Source organism: Pteropus alecto, unplaced genomic scaffold, assembly GCF_000325575.1.
Source record: "Pteropus alecto unplaced genomic scaffold, ASM32557v1 scaffold433, whole genome shotgun sequence".
Classification (NCBI taxonomy): Eukaryota; Metazoa; Chordata; class Mammalia; order Chiroptera; family Pteropodidae; genus Pteropus; species Pteropus alecto.
Genome location: NW_006433953.1, coordinates 1520933 through 1543489, shown reverse-complemented (window position 1 = coordinate 1543489; position 22557 = coordinate 1520933). Strand labels below are relative to the sequence as shown.

Sequence of the window (22557 nt, the reverse complement as noted above, 5' to 3'; positions counted from 1 at the left end):
AAAAAGCTAAACCTAGCATTACGCAAACAAGAAAAAAGACTACTCTTTATTATGTAACAATGTTATTTAATAACTTTATCCTTGAAGTATAATTTCATTACAAACTCAAATAAAAAACATTCTGGGTTTGAAGAGGCTTAGGAAATAACTTTTTATAATAATGTCCAGAACTAAGAATAAACATTTCCTCCTGGGCCAAGTCTCTGGAGTCTATTCAGCCTCTGCTGCCTCTTCTCCTTCTCCACATTCAAATCGCACAAAGTCTACTACAGATACCCCCTGGGGCTGCACATACTGTCCCAACGTGATAGAGGGATCCAGCAAGTATGGTTGGGACAGCATCTTGGTTTCGGCCTCGCCTCCAGGCTCATCGTCCAGGGAGCCAACAGAGAGTGGGGCCATGCCCACCACGTGCTGCCCAAGGCGGCGACCAAGGTCTTCGAGGTTTGCTGTCTGCTCAGACGTCTCGCAGATGACCAGGGCCCCATATTTCCCCAGCACCAGGTTGTGGAGCGAGGGACTGTGTGTTGCTCCATGGACATAAGAGCCAACATAGAACCCAGCTGGCACCTTCACCCATGCAGCTCGTTTAAGAATCATGTTTTCTCCCAGTTTCCCTATAAAAAAGCAAAAACAAAAAACATCCTTCCAGAATATGATGCCTTTGGTAGTTCCAAAATATGCACAGAAGTGGCCAAGTTTGGGAGACAGTCCTCTGCATTTACACTGTAGATATGCTATAAGAAGGAAATATTATTTTCAATTTACAGAGTCAAAGGTATGCGCAAGGGGAATGGAGAGTACCTTTATGCAGCACCAAGTACGTGCCAGGCACACTATGTTTAAAAACATAGGCTATGTTGTCACACAGACTCTGGACTCAGGTCTCAGCTCTGTCTCTTACAAACAATATGATCTGAGGCATATGACTTAATGGTATAACCCCATTTACTAATTTATCAAGCCTTAATTTCTTCATCTGTAAAATGCAGATGATACCGCTTACAATAACCTGAAAGCAGGGTTATTAGAAGAAACAAATAATATATGTAAAAGCATTTATTACAGTATTTGGCACATAATGAGCACTCAAATGCTGGTTATTATTATTAAACTTTGGCTTAGACAGCTTAAGTAACCTGTGTAAGGTTACATAGCTAATACGTGGCAAAGCCAGAATTAATACTCACATCTGACTCCAATGCAATTGTTTTTCACCACCAAATTAGTTTCTCCCAAATACCACAACTGACAAAGACAACTCCTGATCATCCACTGTTATCAGGGAAAAGTCCACAACTAAAAAGCCCCAGAAAATCCAAAATCTCATGACATCTGATGGCTTCAACTTCCTCTCATTCCCCCCCCCAAAAAGGTCAAATTTTCGTAGGTGTTTATGAGAACGAATTCTAGCTTTCCCCTTTCCCTTGGGATGCTCTCCCCACTAACAGAAGTCCAAATAAGCCAAAAGGCAGGAATGGGTAGGAGAATAAACAAAGGGGTCTAGATAAATATCCCTGCATTAGCCATGGTTATGTCTAAAAGTGGAGTATCCAGAAACCAGAAAGAAGCTTAAAAACAGCTCAAAGCATCTACCCAACAGATAATTCTGAGAAACTGACAAGGCTAAAACACCCAGTTCTTCCAGAATTTCTTAATAAGTCCCATACACAGCTGGCTGTCTGGTTTCACATCCATGACTCACTGAAACATTATACATACTTCAAGATGATCTGATAAAAACTTAAAATTGATGCCTTGACTGGAAAAATCAAATGAGCAATAAATTCCCAGCAAACTTAAACCTCAGGCTTACTCCTCCCCGCCCCATCAAGGACATACAGGAAGAAGGCAAAATCCCCACTAGTCCCACCACAATAATCCAGATATGGTTCCTATAGCCAGTGGGATCTGAAAGACTGTACCTTCACAAATTCAGGATCAGATGTTTATAAAAGGTTAAATTCCTAAAAAAGATGCCCCTAAATTTTCCTGGACCCTTTATAAAGAAGGTGAAATGACCTTTGATATACTGTTTCCTCTATAGTGTACAGAGTAGCAGTCAGCTGAAAGTTAAAATGCTATCTCTGCCTAATGACATGCTTTGTTTGGTCAACAGATATCTGCAGTGACATCTGCAGAGTGTTGAAATATTTTTGATTAGTTACAAACAGCCAAAAACTGAGATTTTTTTAATACAAATCTAAATTCTTTCAAAGGAATTTAAAAATTCTGACAACACTGGAACCCAATTTTCCCCAAGTTAACAACTGGATAGAGCTTAGTAATAGTTCATTCACTTCAGCAAAGTATGAGCTTTTCAGAGTCCTACTGTTTCCTAATATCTAACACACAACCCACTTCGCACATTCATATTACATGACCCTTGTAGGCGCATGAGCTTACAATTCTTGATCTAGATTTGGAGGAATACTAAAGATACTACAAGATCCAGTTCTTAATTTCCAGTTTCCGGAATTCTTACAAATACTTACCAATTGCTAAGGCCAGCTGATCCTTGAGACAGCCTTCTCTCTCAGGCCCAGCAGGAAGTTCAGAGAGCTCAGAGGAATTCAAAAAGCCCTAAGTGCACACACACGCGCGTGCACACACACACACACAAACACAAAACATAAATCAGTTCTGTAATATTCAAATTATCAAAAAACAAAAAAAAAAACTATTTCTTGGAAAATGATTATTCTATCACTACACCACCCCCAATTCCACCCCACTCCTATCCTCTGGCCTAACTTCTTAGAATGTAGTTTCCTAAAATCAGGAACAATATTTCACACAGTCATAAAAATTTAAAGCTAAAAAGGTTTGCAGATTATTGGTAGGAATGCAAAATGGTACAAATCCAAAGGAGGGGAATTGGACAATAGCTAACAAAACTACATATATTTTTAACCTTTGACCCTATTATCCTATTTCTAGGAATTTATCCTGACAATACACTTGCAACAATATGAGCATACACATGCACAAAGCTATGCATTTTCTAACTGTAAAATATTATAAAGAGCCTAAATGCCCAAACATAAGAGAGGACTGGTTGAATAAATCATAGCACAGCCAGCCATACAGTGGAATACTATGCAGCTGGAAAAAAGAAAACAGGTGAGCTCCATGAGCTGTTATAATTTCCAGAATATATTATTAAGTGAAAAAAAAAAGCAAATTAAAAGAATATGTACAAATTATACCACCACTTGTGTAAGAAATGTCTATATAAAAAATAAAAAAATAAAATTAAGTAAAAATAAAATTTCTAAAAATTCTACAGAACATAAAAAAAGAAATATTTATATAGTATGCTTATTTTTGCAAAATGACATAAAGGATAAGCAGAAACCAATGAAGTTGGTTATGCACAGGAGTGAATAGGAAATGGGGTAGAAGGGAGAAAAAAGGGAGTAAGGCTTGTGTGTGTCTACTATAGTTTTAACTTTCAGAACCTTGCTAATATGTTACACATTCAAAAATTAAATTAACAAGGATTCAGGGTGAAAATGAAAATTGACTAAACAGAAGCATAAACTCTAACTGTATTTCAAATAAGTAACAAAACCTCACAGAAGGGATAAAAAAACTAATCCAAGTAACTTCCAGTACAGTCCTTTGACATTACTTCAATATAAAAACAAAAGAACATCAAAGAAACCTTGAACTCCTTAGTAGGTTTGTTATTTGCAGCCATAGGGTATAGTAACTCTGAAACAATTTAATGTGTATTGTAATATTGGCTAAATAAGTATAAACATACTAAAGTTGTTAGGAGCTAGTGTACTTACTATGAGAGAAGGAAGATAAAGATAGAATGGGGAAAAAAAAGAAGAACCCTGTGGTGTAGGACTAGAACTGAAACACACACACGCACACACACATACACTCTCTCTAAAAGAGCGGAGCAGCAATGACATCTTAATAGAAATAAGCATACCTAATGCCCAAATCTTGGTTTCTGAAAACCATTCCCCCACTAAAAAGGATCATAATTCCTTAGAGAAATAAACAATTCCATGGTTGGGGCAAGGAAAGTATGAGTCCAGAATATCTTATATGCCAAAAAGTAAAGAAATACTCAGAAAATAATGAGGATATATCAAAGGACAATGGAGCCAGCTTATACAGGCTCGCCTGCACTAGCCAAAACCGGGGATAATTTGAGTATCAAAATGAACAATGGATTATACAATGAACTGTAACTTACTGTATGAAATAAGAATCCATAAGTCGATGTTGGTACTAAATAAATCACTAAATAAAAAAGTCAACTAATAAAACTAATATATTTTTTTAAATTATGAGAGAAAAATAACCATTTTGCAAATATTGTAGAAATAACGGATCCTGCCAAGAATCATTGATGGATGCTGAAACCATTAGGCAAAATTTTGGGGGGAACTTGACGTTTACACAATCTCAAAGAATCTCCCATCCAGATTATCTGTTAATTACAAAGAGGAACATGGTAACTTTACAGTGGAAAAACTTGACAGATACTGCCTTAACCAAGAGATTAAAATTAACATCAATAATGGGACCAACAGTTATTATGTGCCTCCTGATGTGATGTTCTAAGGAAAATACAGGATAATTTACTATTCCTACAAAATCCATATTCTAATTATGAAGAAACATCACACAAACCCAACTTGAATGACATTCTACAAAACTGTCCTGTACTCTTCAAAAATGTCAATATAGGGTGATTCCATAGAATAGTGGTTAGCACGTCTGCTTTACATACAGAAGGACCTGGGTTCGAGCCCCATTGGAGCCACAGGCCATATTCCGGGTGCACTAGGCCCCCTGGGTGTGCCAGGCCCCGGTATGTGCCGAGAGCACATGAGAGGAGATGCCCCGCCTTCAGAGATCCAGTTCTTAAGCGGCGACGGCAACATCCGTAGGTCAGGAGTGGAAGTAGGAGGGGGGAGAATTAAAAAAAAATGTCAATGTAATGAAAGACAACGAGGCTGAGAGACAAAGAAAGGAGACTAAACAGACATGACAACTAAACGCAACACATGATACTGGATTGGATCCTGGATCAAAAGAAAAAAATGTATGTTGGCAAAATATGAATATGCATTGTATAGCATGTAAATTAAAAAGTTTTAGCAATGTGAAAATTCCTGAATGTGATTACTGTACTGTGGTTATATGAGAATGTCCTCTTTTTTAGGAGATACAAGCTAAAGGGATAAAGGGTCCTGATGTTTGCATCATATTCATAAAAGGATAAAAATAATTGTAATAATATGTATACAAAAACTGATAAAGTAAATAAGGCAAAATATTAATAAATAGTGACTCTGGATAAAAGCCCACTGTAGTTTACAGTAGTTTACTAGCAACTTTTCTGTAAGTTTGAATTTTTCTCAAAATAAAAGTTAAACTACAGACCAAAAGGAGGAAAAAAAAGAAATAAAGCTAAAAGGAACCAAAGTTAAAGATAATGAAACAGAAGCACAGTAAAGTAAGCGAATGGTTCCAGGTTACAAATAGAGTTAAGGCCAAAGTCAAGATTAGAATTTCTAGTTTAAGTGACTCATCTACTAAATACAATCTAAAATTAATCTCAACATAGTTTTCCATATAATATGGCTATTTAATGCTAGTAACAACATTCACCACGGGAGACCTCAAAAGATAAACAGGAAGAGAAAAACACACACAAAAAAAGTGTAAGTAATTGCTTCATTTTTGCCTTGACAATAAGGTTGAATTGAAGGTAAACGGATATAATTCCTTCCTTAATCCTTCTATGGACAAAAATATGCTAGCCTCCTAAATTATGCCTTCTCTAATATCTTTATTAAGGAATCCTTTCCTCAGGCCAGTCTAGATTTGTTAATACAAATCTGCACCTGATTTGACTGACTCCACTCCACTGGCATTCATTCATTCATTCATTCATTCAATATAGATTTACTGAGTCTCAACCAAATGCTGGACCCACTTCTCTTTAATCAGAGACTCAGCAGTGTAAAGACATGAAGCTTGTGTTCCATCAGGGAAGACAGACAACATATTAACAAATAAAAATATAATATATAAACACTATAACAAAACATTTTTTAATGAAGTAAAATACGGGGACAGAACCATAGAAGGAAAGGTATGCCTCTCCAAAGAGATAGCATTTAAGCAGAGAAAAAAGTAAGGGAGTGAAACATGAAAATGTCTGAAAACAAGAGAACAGAAAAGACCCTAAATGGGACGGCGGGGAACAAATCCAGCATGTTGGAAACAACGTATTGGAGACTCACTTTACTATACGTGGAGAGTTGACTTTTTAGGCTCTGGCAATGCAATATGGTTCCAAGGGCTACTTGCTGGACCAACTGTTGAAATTTTAGATTTCTGGAAACAAAATCTGTCTCACAGTTTACCTGTAGGAACAAATTGATGTTGCTGTAAAAGCTGTTTATTGATAGTTTCCAAAAGTACTTTAAGGTTGAAGAGTAAACCAAAGTCTTGATAGAAAAAAACTGGAGATTCAAAAGAGAAATAAATGACCCCAGAATTTTAAAGCTGCAGTTCCTCTCCTAGCTTGAGGCCAGAAATTGAATAAAGTGATTCCTACTGTGTCCATGAGTTAGCAATGACCTATGCATTCAGAAGATAGTTCCATGTCCCCAAAGGACTCACTATAAATTCGCCACTTACCTGTGGCTGCATGCCATAACCACCTCATTCTCCAGCTTACCTAACTACAAACCACTTTTGCTATCAGTTTATTTTTCTCATTCTCTCAATCTAAACTCTCATCTACCCTAATCTCACTCTAACCCATAACTGATTCTCTAACAATTGTAGCCCCCAAAACCTCTAAAACAGCTATTCTCTATCATCTAATTAATATAATTCCTAGCTTTAAAATCTAACTGTTCCAGGAAAGAATCCATGACAAGGTGTAAAGCGACACTAGAGTCACATTTAGGAGTAACATTCTGGACAGGTAGGCCTTTTCTCGTCAACATACATGTGCATTTCTATACTTAAAGAAAGCCTCAGCTAATAACTGTGATCTCAAGGGTTTAATTCGACTACCTTTTGTGGCTCTCAAACACCTCTTCTTTAAGAGTCTACCACAAATCCTTATATTGAAGGGATAGCTGTTCCTAGTATCTAGAATTCGGACAATTCACCTCTACTAACACAGTCGTGCTTCCTTCCTGTAGCAACCCAATCAGGCCTTCTTTAGTCTTCCTTCCATGAAGCTTGGCAGCTTTGCTCCAGCCCTCCTTCTGGGCCTGCTCATGGAGCCAGCTCTCTGCCTATGTATTGAAAAGAAAAAGAACAGATGACAAAGTCACAGAATTTAGAACTGAACGGTGCTCTAAAATATGTCCAGGTCCCTTGACTCTTTCTGCTTCCCCTCAATCCCTTAATAGAAACTGAAGTAATCTATCATTTACTGGCAGCCTATCACTAAATGCCAAATACGAGGCACTGTGCCTGGTACTTTGGGTAAGTTTAATCTTCACAACAACCTTATGAGGTAAATAATAGTATTCACTATATATACAAGAACAATGCAATTCTGAAAGATTACGTAAGGTATCCTAGTAATATAGGAAAGAGGCATGAAAACTACACACATTGACTCAATATTAAACCAGATTGCCTTCAGAGCTTGCTACTGTGCTGCTAGACACAGGAATCTGGCTGATCAGCATATAGATAGACCACAGGAAACCGACAGGAAGATTCCTGATGAGTTTACTAACAATTTCCCCATGCCTTTAACGCTGCATACCCATACCTGGAAAGGAAAACATTTAAAATGAATTCCTTGGACAATGGGCGTGGGAGTCTCTCTCTCATTCTCTTTGAGAGGAGACCCGGTCTGTCTGTGGAACTTTATTCCTTCTCTAATAAACTTTCCTTTTGTTTCCCTGGCCTGTGCTTGAATTCTTTCCTGTGTGCAGTCAAGAACCCTCTGTGTGTCAGACTTGAATCCTCACTCTGGGGAATTCGCCTCCCAGTCCTACAATACAAGGTCACAGGGGTTAGTATAAAGGCACCGCGATTTAAGTCCTGGTCCATCTGACTCCAGAGCTCACACAAGCCCTTTCAGCTCTAAACAGCAGGAAACAGCCTAACAGTGTTGCATGGAATTGGGTTTGTTAACCCCGGATCCTAAGTCAAATGCTCCTAAATAAGACAGTCAAAGGCCGAGAGTGTCATTTACGTGAGACTCCTATCTAGAGGTCTGCCGTTGTAAGTCAACGCGACAGCAGGTCTGACTTCTATGCTCCCTGGCGAGATCTCCCCTAAGAGACTGAGATGGGACTCTAGTACCTGCCCCCGTGCCCCCTCCTCCCTCCTCCCTCACACCTGTTTGAGATCCCCGCCACAAGTCTCCAGAGCTTTCTTGCAGTTTACAAAGGAATAGCCCGTTTTTCGCCGCAGCTTCATGAGGAGCTCCTTGCTGGAGACTGAGGAGGACAGCCAGGGCCCAGCGTGAAATGTGTGCCATGGCTGAAGCGACTGAAACAGAAGGGCCCCCGCCTGGAGGGAATAACAAGAAAGGGAAACTAATCAAAACGCAGCGAGGCGCTCCAGAGGTGAAAAGCACGTCGGCCTGGAGCCGACCTTAGGAGAGGGTGGGTCCCGGCGGGTGGGGGAAAGGCAGCGTGCGGGGGTTGGACCGCGAAGGAACAATGAGGTGGGGGAAAGGTGGCATGGAGTAGAAAAGGGATCGAAGGTAGGGGCCGCACGGGAGACCTGCAAAGAGGGCAGGACGGTGTCAGGACCAAGACCCCTCACCGGGCAGTTCCTGGTCTGCGCGGCCAGGTAGAGGCGCAGCGACCGCAGCAGCGACATCACCCAGACTGCCACACACGGTAGCCGGCAGGCGCACTGGTGAGGCCACAGGCCTACGGCGTGGCGGCAGGGCCAAACTTCTCCACTTAAACGCTCCAAACAAGGATAGGGCCACCTGCTGGTCGGAGGGAGCACACTCGCCTTCCCTATTTGGCTTACCGAGACATTTCAGGACAGAATTACCCCCCATAGTTAAAACAGAAAACCATGAGACAAAGTCATCACAAAATAACAATACAAGAAATGCAGTAATACTTCGTTTATTTCCAATGCGCTTTCATAATCATTATCCACTTATGACTCAAGACAAAATCGTGAGGTAGGTGTTGGTTCAGAAAATTGCCAGAGCTATCCTAGGGAGGTAGGGGTGCAGTCCTTCAATAAACCCAATAAATATTTGCTGAATGAGCAAAATATTTGCTGAACACCTATGGCGCACCAGTAATTGTGCTAGGCTTCAGGGAATTAGAGATAAGTAAATAACAGCCCTACCCTCCAAGGTAATCTAACAGTGAGAAAATAGGGAGCAGACATGACCACACAAGTTAAGTCCCATAAGATGAACACAGTTAAAGGGTGTCAAGAAAGAAAGAAATTATATCCAAATAGGAGGCTCAGAAAAAGCTTTTTTCAGGAAACAGGCTAAGAGTAATGAAGATTTTAACAAGTAGAAATAGCTCTTCCAGAGAGGAAATCATCAAAAAGAATGAAGCAATAAATCAGGAAATCTTGGTATGGATTTAAGGAACAAAGAATAGACCTTCTGTAATTTGGCTCAAGGATGCAATACATGTTGGAAACCAGTAGGAAATGATGTATAGGGTAATTTGAGATCACATGGGATAGACTGAGTACTAAGCAGAGGAGCTTATTCTTGCTTCTGGAGGCAGTGGCAAAAGCTAATCAGAACTGATTTTGGAAGGTCACAAGACTTGCCGGCCAGGAGTCCAGAGGAGGTGCTATGTGGCCCAGGGTGTAAGTAAGGAGAGCCCCAACCAGAGATACTACAGTGAGAAAAGAGGTGAAGCCATAACACATTAGGAAAGAAGGACCGACAGGGATTGGAAGCCTAAAGAAAAATAAAAAGAAGAATCTAGTTCTTAGTGATCAGGGCCCCAACTCCAAAAAGGATGAAGAAGCTACAGTCCAAGGACAGCTCTGCTACCTATCCCCAGCTTTACCTATCCCCAGTTTTGGACCTGGAAGGATTTGATCCAGTTACAGCCATGGTCCTACCCAACTATCACTAAAAGCTTGAAGTGGGTAGTCTGAGGCTCTTTCCTTCCCAGCCCCTCAACAAAAGCCTGAGTTCTTTAGATGCAGAAGAGATCTTTAATGCTCATGTTTCTTTCCCTTTAAAAAAAAATCCAGTAGAATCTGGCAAAAAAAATAAAAATAAAAATCTATTCTGTATCAAAAAGACAACCTCAGGACTAGAAGTGATCAAATACAGTCTCTCTGCAGCCACTGCTCTCACATCCCATTTACCTCCCCTTCCCCTAAAAACCCTGGATACCCTCCCATCTTCCTCTGCTGAGAATAGAAGCTGAGAACTTCCTTTGTGCTCTAATCCAGTATTGCCAGGGCTCTAGGTTTCCTAGCAAGCAGGCACCTCCTTGCACCTGTGCAAGCATATCTAAGGGAACTAAGAGGAAAGGAAGAAAGAGGCAAGAGAAATCCCTCCTTTTTGGTCCTTAAGTTTCTGGCTTTGGAGATATGGCAGTTCCTTCATTAGAACAAGGAGTTCAGAAGAGCAGAAGGGTGACATCAAGCAGGTCTTGGTTCCCTGTACCTGGCCCTATAGATGTTGACATTCTCATCCTCATCTCGCTGGGCCAGCTCCAGTTGGAAATGCTGGGGCAGGAGATGCTGAAAGAAGCTCTCTGTCCGGTGTTCCTCTCTCATCTTGGAGGCCAGATAGATGGTGCCATGAGGACCGCACAGGTGTTGGAGGGTCCCCAGCAGCAGTGGGAAGGTAGGCTCCTGGTACACGATGTCAGCCCCCAGCACCAAGTCATAGTCCCCAGGGAAGACATGCTGGTCAATCCCCCAGGACAAGGCGCGGACCTGGGCCCGGCCTCCAGCTGGCACATTGGCCTGGACGTTGCCCTGGATCTGTTCTAAGGCCAGGGGTAGGTCAGTGATGGTAACATCCCCCCCTGAGAAAGAGGAAGGAAGAGAAATGCAAGTCAGAGGGACCAACCCAGGTCTTGCTTGGCTCCTGCCCAGAAGATCCAGATACCTCAGGGCCTAGAAGAAAATGTCTTGATAGCCCAAAGTCCATACTTTGGTTTTTAGTTGCCCTAACCTCCATTTTACGCACTGTCATTCTCATTACTCTACATTCTACAACATCAACATTCTCTCTGAGCTAATCTTCAACCTCTCTGCCCGAAACACAATAATCACATGTCAGCAGAAGCCTAGGCAGCACTAAACTGCCCCCTACTGACACAGACCAACCTTCAGGGTGCTGGAAAACTTACCATATGACATGACCTCAGTGAGCCTTAAAAAGGACAAGTAGGAGTTAGTCAGGTGGAGTTTTCCAAGCAGAGAACAGAGTACAACTGTCTGGTGGTGAGAAAATATGGCATATTCAAGGAAGGCTGGATCTTAGAGAATATAGATGGAAAGAGAAAAGTGTCATGAGAATAAAGAGAAAAATGATTATAACATGCTAAGGAGATTCAGGCTTGATTTTGAGGGCAATAGGTTTTAAAGGGAGAAGTAAGGAGTGAAGATGATCAGATTAGCATCTCATTCCTGTCATAAATACATGTACTGAGCACCAACTAAGTTCTGGAGATATAGTGGTGAGCAAGACAAAACCTCAGCCTTCCTTGAGTTTTATTCTAGAGGTAGAGACACACTAGGTACTACAAAACTCTTTAATCATAATCATGATGACCATTATAGAAACAGGATGTACTAAAAATTCATTCATGAATGTGGTTCCATAGTGTAGTGGTTAGCACGTCTGCTTAACACGTAGAAGGTCTTGGGTTCGTGTCGCAGTGGAGCCATGGTCCATTGTCTATGGCCATGCCACCCTGAACAAGCCTGATGTCTGATCGTGAAAGCTAAGCAGCGTTGGGCCTGGTTAGTACTTGGATGGGAGACCACCTAGGAAGAATAGGTTCTGTAGGCATAAACAATAATAAATTTTAAAAAAAATTCATTCATTCATTAATATTTATTATATGCCTCAATGCCAGGTGCTGAGAATACAGTAGTAAATCAATTAGATGAGAATTCCTCTGCTCATGGAGCTTACAGTCTAGTGGTAAGAAACAGAAAACAAACAAAACATCTAAAATACACTGTATGTCAGGGGTAATAAATTACTCTGGTGAAGCATCAACAGAGAAAGAGGATAAGAACCGCTTGAGGGACAGGCAGGGAATGTAATTTTAAATCGGATGGTTAGGGAAAGCCTTACTAAGCAGATATGTTTGGTCAAATACCTGAAGGAAGTGATGGAACAAACCATGTGGATCTTTCATGCTAAAACATACCCAATGAGGGACCAGTAAGTGCAAAGACCTTGAGGCAGGAGTGTGCCTGGCAGGCCTGAGAAATAGCAGGAAGCCCAGTGGCTGGAGCAGAGTGAGAGAAATGAGAATAGGGGCCAGATCCTAACCAGGGCTTTGTCAGGAGACTGAGAAATTTGGCTTTTAGTTGGGTGAAATAGGAAGCTATTAGAAAATTTTAAATGGAAGAATGACATACACTAACTTATGCTTTTCAAGGATTCTTCTGACTGCTGGGATGAGAAAAGACTGTAGAGGGGCAAGGTCTGAAGCAAAGAGACCAGTTAGGAGGTGGCTACAATGACCCCCGTGAGAGATGATGGTAGTTTGAACCAAAGCAGTAGCAATGTCTAAGAAGTGGTCAGATCCTGAATATATTTTGAAGGTAGACTCAATAGGATTTGCTGACAGATTAGATATGATATATTAGAGAGAGAAAGAGGGTTGAGGCTGTCACCAAGATGTTTGGCATGACCAACTAGAAGACCGAATTGCCTTTTATTTAGATAGAGAAGGCTGCAGGAGGAGCAGCATTGGACAGGAAGATTATGAGTTCATTTCTGGTCACATTAAGTTTGAGATGTCCATCAGACAAGTGCAAGAAGATACTGAGTAGCAGGAGGTTACACAAACAAGTCTGGAGGTAGAAATGGGCCATCAGAGAGTCATCAGCATAGAAATGGCATTTAAATCCATGAGGTGATGGGATTGCTTGGGAGTGAGTGTAGACAGAAAACAGAAGGGCTCATGCACAGCACTGCTCCTGAGTCCTGGGGCACTCAAATTTTCAGTTGTGAAGATGATAAGGAACCAAGAAAGGAGAATGGAAAAGAGTGCCCCAGAGGTGGGCAGAAACCTGAGGTGTGGAGCCCTGGAAACCAAAATCAATGTTGCAAGAAGGGAATGTCAAACACTGCCAGACAAGACAGGTTCATAATTGACCCATGTGTTTAACAATGTGGAGTTGGGAATGAAACTCAACTTTTTGGAACAATAGCCTTGACTAGAGCAACTGGGGTGGAAGGGGCATGGTGTGTGTTGGGGAGTGGGGGATTTTGATTAGAATGGATTGAGTAAAGAATAGGAAGAGAGGCACTAAGACAGTAAATATTAAGGCTTTTGAGTTTTGTTGTATAGGAGAGAAAATAGGGTAGTACCTGGAGGGATGCAGAAACTAGAGTTTTTTCTGAGAGAGGAGAAATTACAGTGTATTTATGTGCATTATATACACCATACACACATACAGAGAGTGATCCAGAGAGAAGGAAAAATTGATAATGCAGGAGAGATGGGGAAGGGGAGATATTTACTGGAACAATATCTTTGAGTAGATGAGAAGGTTTGGTGGCTCCTGACAAGTGGAGGGCTTGACTTTAGCTGGCAGCACAGTGCATTCAACCATGGTTAACAAGAGAGAAGGCAGCACATACAGATCCAGATGCAATTAGGTGAGTATACATTGTGGTAGGAACATGTGGACGTTTTATATGAGAAAATAGAAATAATTGGAAGAGATAAGAAACAAAGTCATCAGCTGAGGGTGAAGATAGAGGAGGAGGCATTTGGAGGTTTGAAGAGTAAGAAGGCAAGAATTAGATGTTTAGAAGAACAGAATAAGTGAATGGGGAGATATAATAGGCTAGCTGGGCAGTACTTAGGGATGGACCCGAGGTTAGTAACAAATTTAAAATGAAACCAGTCAGCTGAGTTGTGTATATAATAGGAGGGCCTAAGCTAGCCTGGGTGTGTGGCAGTATCAAGGAGGCCTTCCCTTGGAAGTGATGTTTGAGCTGAATGCTAAAGGATGCATATGTATTAACCAGATAGTACAAGGATTTCAGACACAGAGTACAGCCTGTATGAAGGCTCCAAGGAAGGGAACATCAAGACAGGCTTGAAGAACTGACAGAAGAGCAATAGGTAGCACAAGGCATATAGGAAAAGGAGGGAGGGCACAGAAAGAAGCTAGAGGGAGGCAGGGTCTTGGAGGCCATGCTAAAACGTGATGGTTCTATCCTGAAAGCAACAAGAAGCTACCGAAAGATGGGGATGGGAAGTGATTACAGTTGCATTCTGAAAAGATCACTCTACCTGCTAGGTGGGGGCAGAGGTCTAGGTGGGGACAAGAAATTAAAGCAGAAAGACCAGTTTGACTAGCTATAGCAGTCTAGGCAAGTAATGGTGGTGGCATAGACTGGGGAGCTGTCAGTGTCAATGGAAAAACATGAGATTTAAAGGATTTTTAGGAGACAAAACCAATAGGACTTGAATAATGGATATGGGGATGAGAAAAAGGGACTTGTCACAGGTGATGTCTAGTTTTCTCACTGGGCAGATGGTGGTTTGATTCACTGAAATGAGGAAGCTGAGATGGGGAAGGTAGGAGAAGGTCACAAACTCGAATGTAGGCATGCCAAACTTCCCCATGGGGAATCTTGAAGATGCTAGTGAAAATTCAGGGAAGAGATGGCAGTGGTCTGAACTACAGATGGTGAGAAGAGGTACAGTAACATCTTTCCAGTCTTCTCCCCTAGACCATGAGCTCCTTGGGGAGAGGAAATCTGTCTCACTCATTGTATTCTAATACCTAGCATGTTTCTTGGCATATAGGGGACTCCAAATATATGTTGGTTGAATCAGTAGAATGAATGCGTGCTTCTGAGAAGACTTCTCTGAATGTGACCTAGTTGTGTCCCTCTGAACAAGCACATGTTAATTTGCATTTCTGGGGAGACGACATCATAAGTGTTTTTAAATAAGTATTTTTAGTATGAGGTTTTGCCTGCCATTACGATTATAAATCAAGGAACTGTTTCCTTTGCAGTTTTTGGTTCTTGATAAAAGTGAAGCAAAGTTTTCCTTACCTTTCATTTCCCAAGTCTGTGGTGCCTAATTTCAACCCTACTTCCCACAAAACACACCCTAACCCTCGGAAACTCTTAAGTTTTCTCCCAAGCAATCAAAATCTAAACTATCTAAAATATATTAATAACAAATTAATAAAGCACTCATGAGGTTTAAAACAACAGATTACATCCCCTACAAGGTGTCCCCAAATATACATCTTGACAGAAGACCATGTCCAAAGCAAAACATTGTCCATGAAATCACAAAAAGGAAAATGGTAGAAAAAAATTCCTTCTGCTAAGACCTGCCTGGTTTTTATATCCTGCGCCCAAATCAACCACCTTGGGTGCTTTGACAACCTATGATTGCTGCCTGGCACACAAAAGTAGGCAAAAAAAAAAAAAAAAAGTTTATTAAAAAGAAGCTACTGAACTGGTCCCAAGAATCCAGGAAGTGACAATTTCTCAATAACCCCGTCCCCCCAAGCCCGTTCCGCCGCAAAGCTCACGCACCCTGCAGCGCTGCCAAGATCCCCACGATGCCCGTCCCCGCGCCCAGTTCGATCACTTTCTTGCCTCGGAAATCTACATTTTGACTTTCGAAATAGTTGCACAGGCTCAGAGCCTATAGGAGAAAAAAGAAGAAAAAAGACTGTCGTGGGGATGGCTCCATATGGGAAGAGAGTCCGGGGTCTGGACGTCCCGCGGACTCTCGCCCAGACTCCCCCACTTCTCACCGCTTCCCACACGCGCGCTGCCACCCCGAGGCGGGACCCGAAGTTCTGCGTGATGCTCAGCACGTGCCCACAGAAACAGAACCGGCTCTTCTCAGAATAAGAGTCGGCGAAAAGCCCAACCTCCCGTGGGAACACCGATTCCGGCTCGCATGCAGGATCTGGACGGAGGTCGGCCATCCGGCCAGCGCTGGGATCCTGGATCTGGAGCGGGATGGGGGTTGGGGGACGGCGGCCTTCTCGGCTGCCCCGTGGCACCGAGCCCCGCCTCCCCGAGTTTGCCCTCCTTCCTCCAGTTTGACTTCCTGGAGGTGGAATGAGGAGCTGCCCCTCCTGCCGTTCTCCAGCGTATACCCGATGGGACTCGCGCGTGCGGGTTAGACCCGGCAGACTGGTCGGAGACTGGGAGAAAGGAGAGCGGAGCGAGGATTGATTCTATCTCTACCATAGGAAGTGGGGTCCCCAGACCCCTCTTACCTGCGGGGTGTATGGGTGCCTGCAACCAGGATGGTAACCCAGAACAGGCCCACCACACAGGCTAAGGAAAGAGGCTGGGTGCCGGCTCTGGCCTTGCTAGCCCAGTTACAGACTTGAGGTGCGAAGGCTACCCCAGTGCTCGCCCCTCCCGTCCTCCCCGCCCAGCCCAGGTGAAGTCAGTCTTGGGTCTTTAAGGGGCGGGGTCTGCTCACAAAGTGCCTGGCTGCGTCATTAACCTGCGCCGCGGCCCTTGGTCTCCACGTGGGTTCGGTGGAGAAACGCGGGGCTGGGGATCATGGCGGGAGCCCCCGCAGGAGCCGAGGCTCCGCAGCCGCAGAAGCGTTACTATCGGCAACGTGCTCACTCCAACCCCATGGCGGACCATACGCTGCGCTAGTGAGTGAGCCGGGCAGGGGGAAGATAGGAGAGCGGCATTCTCAGGACAGCCCGGAGCAGCCGCGGAGAGCGATTGTGCTGGGACTGCAGGCAGGGTTAAAGATAAACCCGGGAGGATCTGCTGGGTGACGTCAGTTTGGGGGGTGAGTTAGCGGGAGTTGGCTGGTTGGAAGGGGGCGTGGCGTTCTGCCCAAAGTCTGGGTAGCGGTGCAAGTTTGGGAGGAAAAAATTGTTAAAGACTAGAGTGATGATAGCAGAATGCCTTTTCCATCTTTCGGTTTCCTTTGTCAGATTTCATAAAAAGACAAACGTACACCCAGTCCCGCCCTCACTTTACTCCCTCTTCGCACAGAGCACATAAACAGAGGAAGGTCCCAGTGCCTCAGGCAGCCAATCTCTGGGGAAAGGGGAACTTGTGCCCCATAGAGGAGAGTCACATCAACCCCTAGAAATGAAGATAGGCAGATCAGCAATCATGGGACTCCTGATGGGCCTATGATTCACACTGGGGGTTAAGGGGGTTTCCATTGTGTCTCCTAGAGGCCAAAGGGCCCACTGTTGCAGAATTTTTGGGAAACCCTCCCATCTGCTTTCCACCCTTACCCATCCACCCACACACGTAGTACCACTTTTGCAATGGTATGACCAGCCTTCTCATGTTTCTCACGTCTTCTCTCCAATAGTCCTGTGAAGCCAGAGGAGATGGATTGGTCTGAGTTATATCCAGAGTTCTTCGCTCAAAATCAGAGCCATGATGACCCAAAGGATAAGAAAGAAAAGAGAGCTCAAGCCCAAGTGGAGTTTGCAGACATAGGCTGTGGCTATGGTGGCCTGTTAGGTAACATTCTTCTGGCCCTTTCTCTGGGGCAAGGAGAGGCAATATCTAGGTTCTGCTGTCTCAGCAGGTTTAGTGGGGGCCATAACTGGCCTTTCCCCTTCGGACCAGACACTGGTGCTGTGACATCAGTGTGGAGAACCTCCACCTTCTCTCTACTCTGGGTCTGTGGCCTTTGCCCTGGAGAAGGGAGGAGACTGCCTTAGATGCCTCTTAGCACTTGGGTTGCCCTGTCTGGCCTCGCACCTGGCCCCAGTCACTGCGTGAGCCATTTCACCTGCCAGGTGCCGGGTCAGTGAGCTGGTCAGCACAAGCGTCAGAGATTAGCCACTGTGGCCAGTGATCCTGAACTGTCTCTGGGATTCTACCACTCCCTCCCTCCCACCCCTTCCTCACCAGAACATATTTCTTTTGCTCCACTCCCCTGTTTTTGAGTTCTTATATTGTCTATATTGCCCTAGCCAGGCTTGCTAGGCCATTTCTCTATTTTTAAATTTTCCCATAGAGATAACAGCATGACAAGAGGAAGAGCATGGTACTTGGTGGCAGAAAACTTTGGTTCAAGTCCTGGTTCTGTCTCTTCTTAGCTCTATGACCTTGGGCATTTCTGACCCTCAGTTTTCCTCATTGTCACGATTTACTACAGAGTGTTAAGAAGATTGAATGTGAAAATGTCTAAAAACACTAAAGCACTTTAGTTGTACACGTATTCCCAGGCCCTACCATTTCCAGTCCTGGTGACAGTTTTTGGATCTCCCCCAGCCCTCTTCTTCAGCACTGAACCATCTATATAGGTCTCTATCTCTCCATGCTTGCCATTTCTGATTTTGGTAGTTGCAGATTGAGTCTTCCTTTCCTAGGTGGACCCCTTGGCAATTCCTGCAAGTATGACTTTAATAATTCCATTCCTATTTTTGTATCCAGTGGAACTGTCACCGCTGTTCCCAGACACGCTGATTCTGGGTCTAGAGATCCGGGTGAAGGTCTCAGACTATGTGCAAGACCGAATTCGGGCACTACGAGCAGCTCCTGGAGGCGGCTTCCAGAACATCGCCTGTCTCCGTAGCAATGCCATGAAACACCTTCCTAACTTCTTCCGCAAGGGCCAGGTGGGGAGGGGCCCTGGTGGGTTAGGCTGGTAGGCAGATGGGACATGGAGGCCAGGCTCTTACAACCAGTCCATGTGTGTCTATCTCACAGCTGACAAAGATGTTCTTCCTCTTCCCTGACCCACATTTCAAGCGGACGAAGCACAAGTGGCGAATCATCAGTCCTACACTGCTGGCAGAATATGCCTACGTGCTGAGAGTTGGGGTGAGTTGGGAATGGAAAGGAGGATGGGGCGAATGGCCTATTCAGGGACCTTCACTAAGAATTCAGTGGGGGATGCATCTTATCATCTCGCTGTTCAGTTATATGCAGTCCCCTGTCTAGAGTAATTTTGCCTATGCAGGGGCTGGTATATACCATAACTGATGTGCTAGAGCTACACAACTGGATGTGCACCCATTTCGAAGGACACCCACTATTTGAGCGTGTGCCTCTGGAGGAGCTGGTGAGTTGAGAGTCTAAGGGAAATTGTGAAGATGCAGGCCCTTTCCAGAGTGGTTCTGTATTCTCTGAACCCAGCTCAGTGCAATAGGATGGATGGGAGTCTCAGGGCCATGGGCAATCTGAAGGGTGGGCAAGGACTTATTGAACCCTTTTCTCAGAGTGAAGACCCCATTGTGGGACATCTGGGCACCTCAACCGAGGAAGGAAAGAAAGTTCTACGCAATGGAGGGAAGAATTTCCCAGCCATCTTCCGAAGAATACAAGATCCCGCCCTCCAGGCAATGACCCCCAATCCCTCCCCTCCTGGTCACTGACTGCTTACCTTACCTTAGCTGGGCTCCATTTTTCAGGGACCAGAAAGATCAACCTCTCTGAACCTTTTCAGCTGAGACTGCTGGGGCTGAGAGGCAACAATCTCAAAGAAGTTGGAGAACTACCCAGCACAGAATCCTGGTTTTCACAACTACCCCTGTCACTTCTCACCTTCCTGCCCCTCCACTGCCAGCACAAAGCAGAAGAAGCTGATTGAGAAGGCCTGAAGACCTTGGACCAGAAGGGATATTTGAGAGGGTGTGGGGTCTTGCTCTCCCTTAATATTCCCATCTCCCTCTAGGATCTCTACTCAGCTGGAGTGAGGAATGCAGTTCTCCACTGTCCATCTAAACTGCCTGCAAGGCTCCAGTCACCTATCCACTTGTGTGTACTTTGTAGTCCTGGGGATAACCTATACATATGCACATGCCCATGCTGCTATTTCTCAGGGAAGGGTAGAGTGTATCCTGTGCCTCCTCCCATTCCCTCTTTTCCTAAGACTTGACCTGGGGAATCTGTGCGTCTCAGAGAGGGTGTGGGGGTGGAGACCCTCTCCTTTTTCGTGTTTACCTTCCATTCCAGAACTTCAAAGGTGGCACAGTCTGATGGGGATGGGGAGAGGGAGTGAGGATCAGAGAGCCAAACTGGGGAGGATTCTGAGGCTAAAAATGGAAAGGGGCTGCTGACTAGAAAGCCCCCCAAAGGAGACGGAGTCAGCTGGAGATTCAGAGCCCTCAACCCTTTGTCTGTCCAACAATCCAGAGAAATCTCTGAACTTTTCTAATTTGCAAAAAGTTCCTTCATTTTTGCTCCTCAAACCCCAAATTCCCAAGGCTAGGACAGAGTTTGTTGACCTAAAAGACCCTCCTCCCCCCCACCACACACACACACAAAGAACAAAGATGAAGGCTCCAGGAGCCATTCTGATTAACTCACCTGCCTTCTGTTCAGTGTCCGGTACAGGGAGAGAGGGAGGTTTGGTAATGCCTGAAAATTCTGCTCACATGCAGCTAAGGTGCTGCCTGATGAGCCAAGAATATGGGAATGGCTACAGCTGTGGCTCTTCCAGGCTTCCCTTCTAGGAGGTGCTGGAGAATGAGGAATTCCTGAGGATGGGCCCTAGGGGCCTGGCTCCCGGGGAAGTGATGGCAATAACAGGGACAGACTATCTTGGTCACCTAAGTCTCACTAAATAGCCTTTCTCAGGAAGAGATCTTTAGGCTGCTGGCCTAAGGCACTGGCCCAGGAGGAGAAACTGAGGCAGCCCTCCCCTTCCCTAGAGGGTCATTGCAACATGAGACCCAAAGGAGCTGCAAAGGCAGCCCCAGCCCCGCCTACTGTTCCTGGGTGCTAATCCCCAGCACAGAACACTCAGGAGAGAGGATTGGATGAATAGCCTAGAGAGGGGGCGTCGCCACTGTCTCGCCCAAGGGTTAAATAGGGGCGCAGGCAAGATGCTCAGGACTGCTGTATTTCCCTGAACCAAACCATGACCCAGACCCTCAAGCTCGCCTCCAGGGTGTTCCATCGCGTCCACTGTGCTCTTGAGCTGGGCGCCTCACTGGGCTCCAGAGGCTCCGACTCAGCGCCACGAAGCTTGGCAGACATCCCAGGACCCTCCACACCCAGCTTCCTTGCTGAACTTTTCTGCAAAGGGGGGCTGTCACGGCTACACGAGCTGCAGGTAGAGGGAGACCGCTGTTCATGGGACTGAATGCTGGGGAAACAAATTAGTGCAGAACGGAGGAGAGAGGGCCAGTAGGAATGAATGCCCATGAATTATGGAAAAAAAAACTGGGATCGGGGCTGTGGCTTCAAGGGTACGGAGTCCATCCCCACACCGAGCAGAGGAGTGTGCTCGAAAAGCACCTCACTGTGCAGAAGTCTGGAAGCCAGGTGGGTCCAGGACAAGCGCGCGGGAGGCAGAAATGCACAGTTCCTTCCCAGTGTATTCAGTACGTTGTGCTTAAAGCTACATGCCCTCCTATACATTTCAGTGGCGGCTTGTCTTGAGATGCATAGTCCACATGAGGAACCTTTAGGGATTTCTCCACCTGGTTCAGCCCAGGTGACCAAAGAGCAGTCTTGAATGTCTGCTTTACTCAGTTACTCCGTTTTGTGCATAACACATAAACTTCCTAGAAATGGAAAGTGGGGGAAAGAGGAGGAGGGATTTGCAGCATCAGGGCCATGCACTAGCTGGGAGCTTGCGAGCAGAGGCTCCCTCTTTCAAAGCCCAAGCTGGGAGTCCTTTGTCCGGGTCTCCAGTGTCCACTGCGCCCATTCTCCCAGGTGCTGGGGGCCACACGCTTTGGGCCAGTGTGGTTGGCGAGCTTCGGGAAGGTGCGCTCGGTGTATGTGGCAGCCCCTACACTCATTGAACAGCTGCTGCGACAGGAGGGGCCCCGACCCGAGCGCTGCAGCTTCTCGCCGTGGGCTGAGCACCGTCGACGCTGCCACCGAGCTTGCGGACTGCTCACCGCGTGAGTTCTCTCTAGCCACAAAGCCCAGATGCCCCACTGTGTCCCTCTACTGTGGCGGGTGTGGAGACAGCCTGGGAGTACGAAGGAAGGTCGGCCGTGTCCCCTAACATTTGGCAAATAGGGGCTCCCAACCTTCTGTTTCACCCAAGCTCAGGTAGAACCCAGCCCTCAACCACCACCCTACCACTCCTACTCATGTCCTTATCTTTTGGGGCCAGAATCTTGGAAACCAGCAGGAGGGGCTAGGGTACCAGGATATAGATGGAATATAAGATTCTGTAACTCAGCTTACTTAGGAACCTAGGCCCCTCTGGGGCAGGAAATGAGTAATAAGAAAGGGGGATGAAAAGCAGGCGCAGGCAGGGCAAGTTTCTGTACCCTGAGGGAGCAAACAATCCTTCTCCTGGCCACCCAAGCCGAACGCTCCTTTCTCCAGTGCAGCCAGCCCCATTGAACAGTCTCCACACACCTCCATCTACCCTGATGGGCCCCCTCTCCGCACCCCCGCAGGGAAGGCGAAGAATGGCAGAGGCTCCGCCGCCTCCC

The 22557-nt window shown here is 45.0% G+C and overlaps 3 protein-coding genes and 1 non-coding gene across 11 annotated transcripts in view; 3 read left to right on the top strand and 1 right to left on the bottom strand.

Moving 5' to 3' along the window:
* Positions 1–18: 18 nt before the first annotated feature.
* Positions 19–16261, bottom strand: EEF1AKMT3 (EEF1A lysine methyltransferase 3). Of its 5 annotated transcripts, none has more exons than XM_015587023.2 (9): positions 15958–16261; positions 15734–15845; positions 10634–11000; positions 8743–8995; positions 8353–8526; positions 7161–7289; positions 6279–6401; positions 2496–2583; positions 19–617 (listed from the first exon to the last, which is right to left on the bottom strand). In XM_015587023.2, exons 1-9 carry the CDS (start codon positions 16132–16134, stop codon positions 211–213), a joined length of 1830 nt encoding a protein of 609 aa, XP_015442509.1. In that variant the 5' UTR covers positions 16135–16261; the 3' UTR covers positions 19–210. The 5 variants fall into 5 exon arrangements, with proteins under 5 accessions (XP_015442509.1, XP_015442510.1, XP_024900474.1 ...); XM_015587024.2 differs by having other exon boundaries at positions 16078–16261; XM_025044706.1 differs by having other exon boundaries at positions 16082–16202.
* On the top strand, positions 11795–11867 carry TRNAV-AAC. The gene has a single exon. It is a non-coding gene; the product is annotated as a tRNA-Val (tRNA).
* Positions 16262–16397: 136 nt separating the features above from the next.
* METTL1 (methyltransferase like 1) lies at positions 16398–19907 on the top strand. Of its 4 annotated transcripts, none has more exons than XM_006908974.3 (7): positions 16398–16549; positions 17511–17665; positions 18587–18771; positions 18863–18976; positions 19116–19217; positions 19375–19494; positions 19602–19907. In XM_006908974.3, exons 2-7 carry the CDS (start codon positions 17530–17532, stop codon positions 19743–19745), a joined length of 801 nt encoding a protein of 266 aa, XP_006909036.1. In that variant the 5' UTR covers positions 16398–16549; positions 17511–17529; the 3' UTR covers positions 19746–19907. The 4 variants fall into 4 exon arrangements, with proteins under 4 accessions (XP_006909036.1, XP_006909034.1, XP_006909035.1 ...); XM_006908972.3 differs by lacking the exon at positions 16398–16549 and adding an exon at positions 16673–16827; XM_015587026.2 differs by lacking the exon at positions 16398–16549 and adding an exon at positions 16690–16970.
* A 203-nt stretch (positions 19908–20110) lies between these two features.
* Positions 20111–22557, top strand: part of LOC102894468 (25-hydroxyvitamin D-1 alpha hydroxylase, mitochondrial) — a 6626-nt gene continuing 4179 nt past the window's right edge. Inside the window, exons 1-2 of the mRNA XM_006908970.3 lie at positions 20111–21212; positions 21821–22011. Of these exons, the coding sequence (XP_006909032.1) occupies positions 21018–21212; positions 21821–22011 (386 nt within the window). The 5' untranslated portion in view covers positions 20111–21017. The remainder of the gene's footprint in view (positions 21213–21820; positions 22012–22557) is intronic.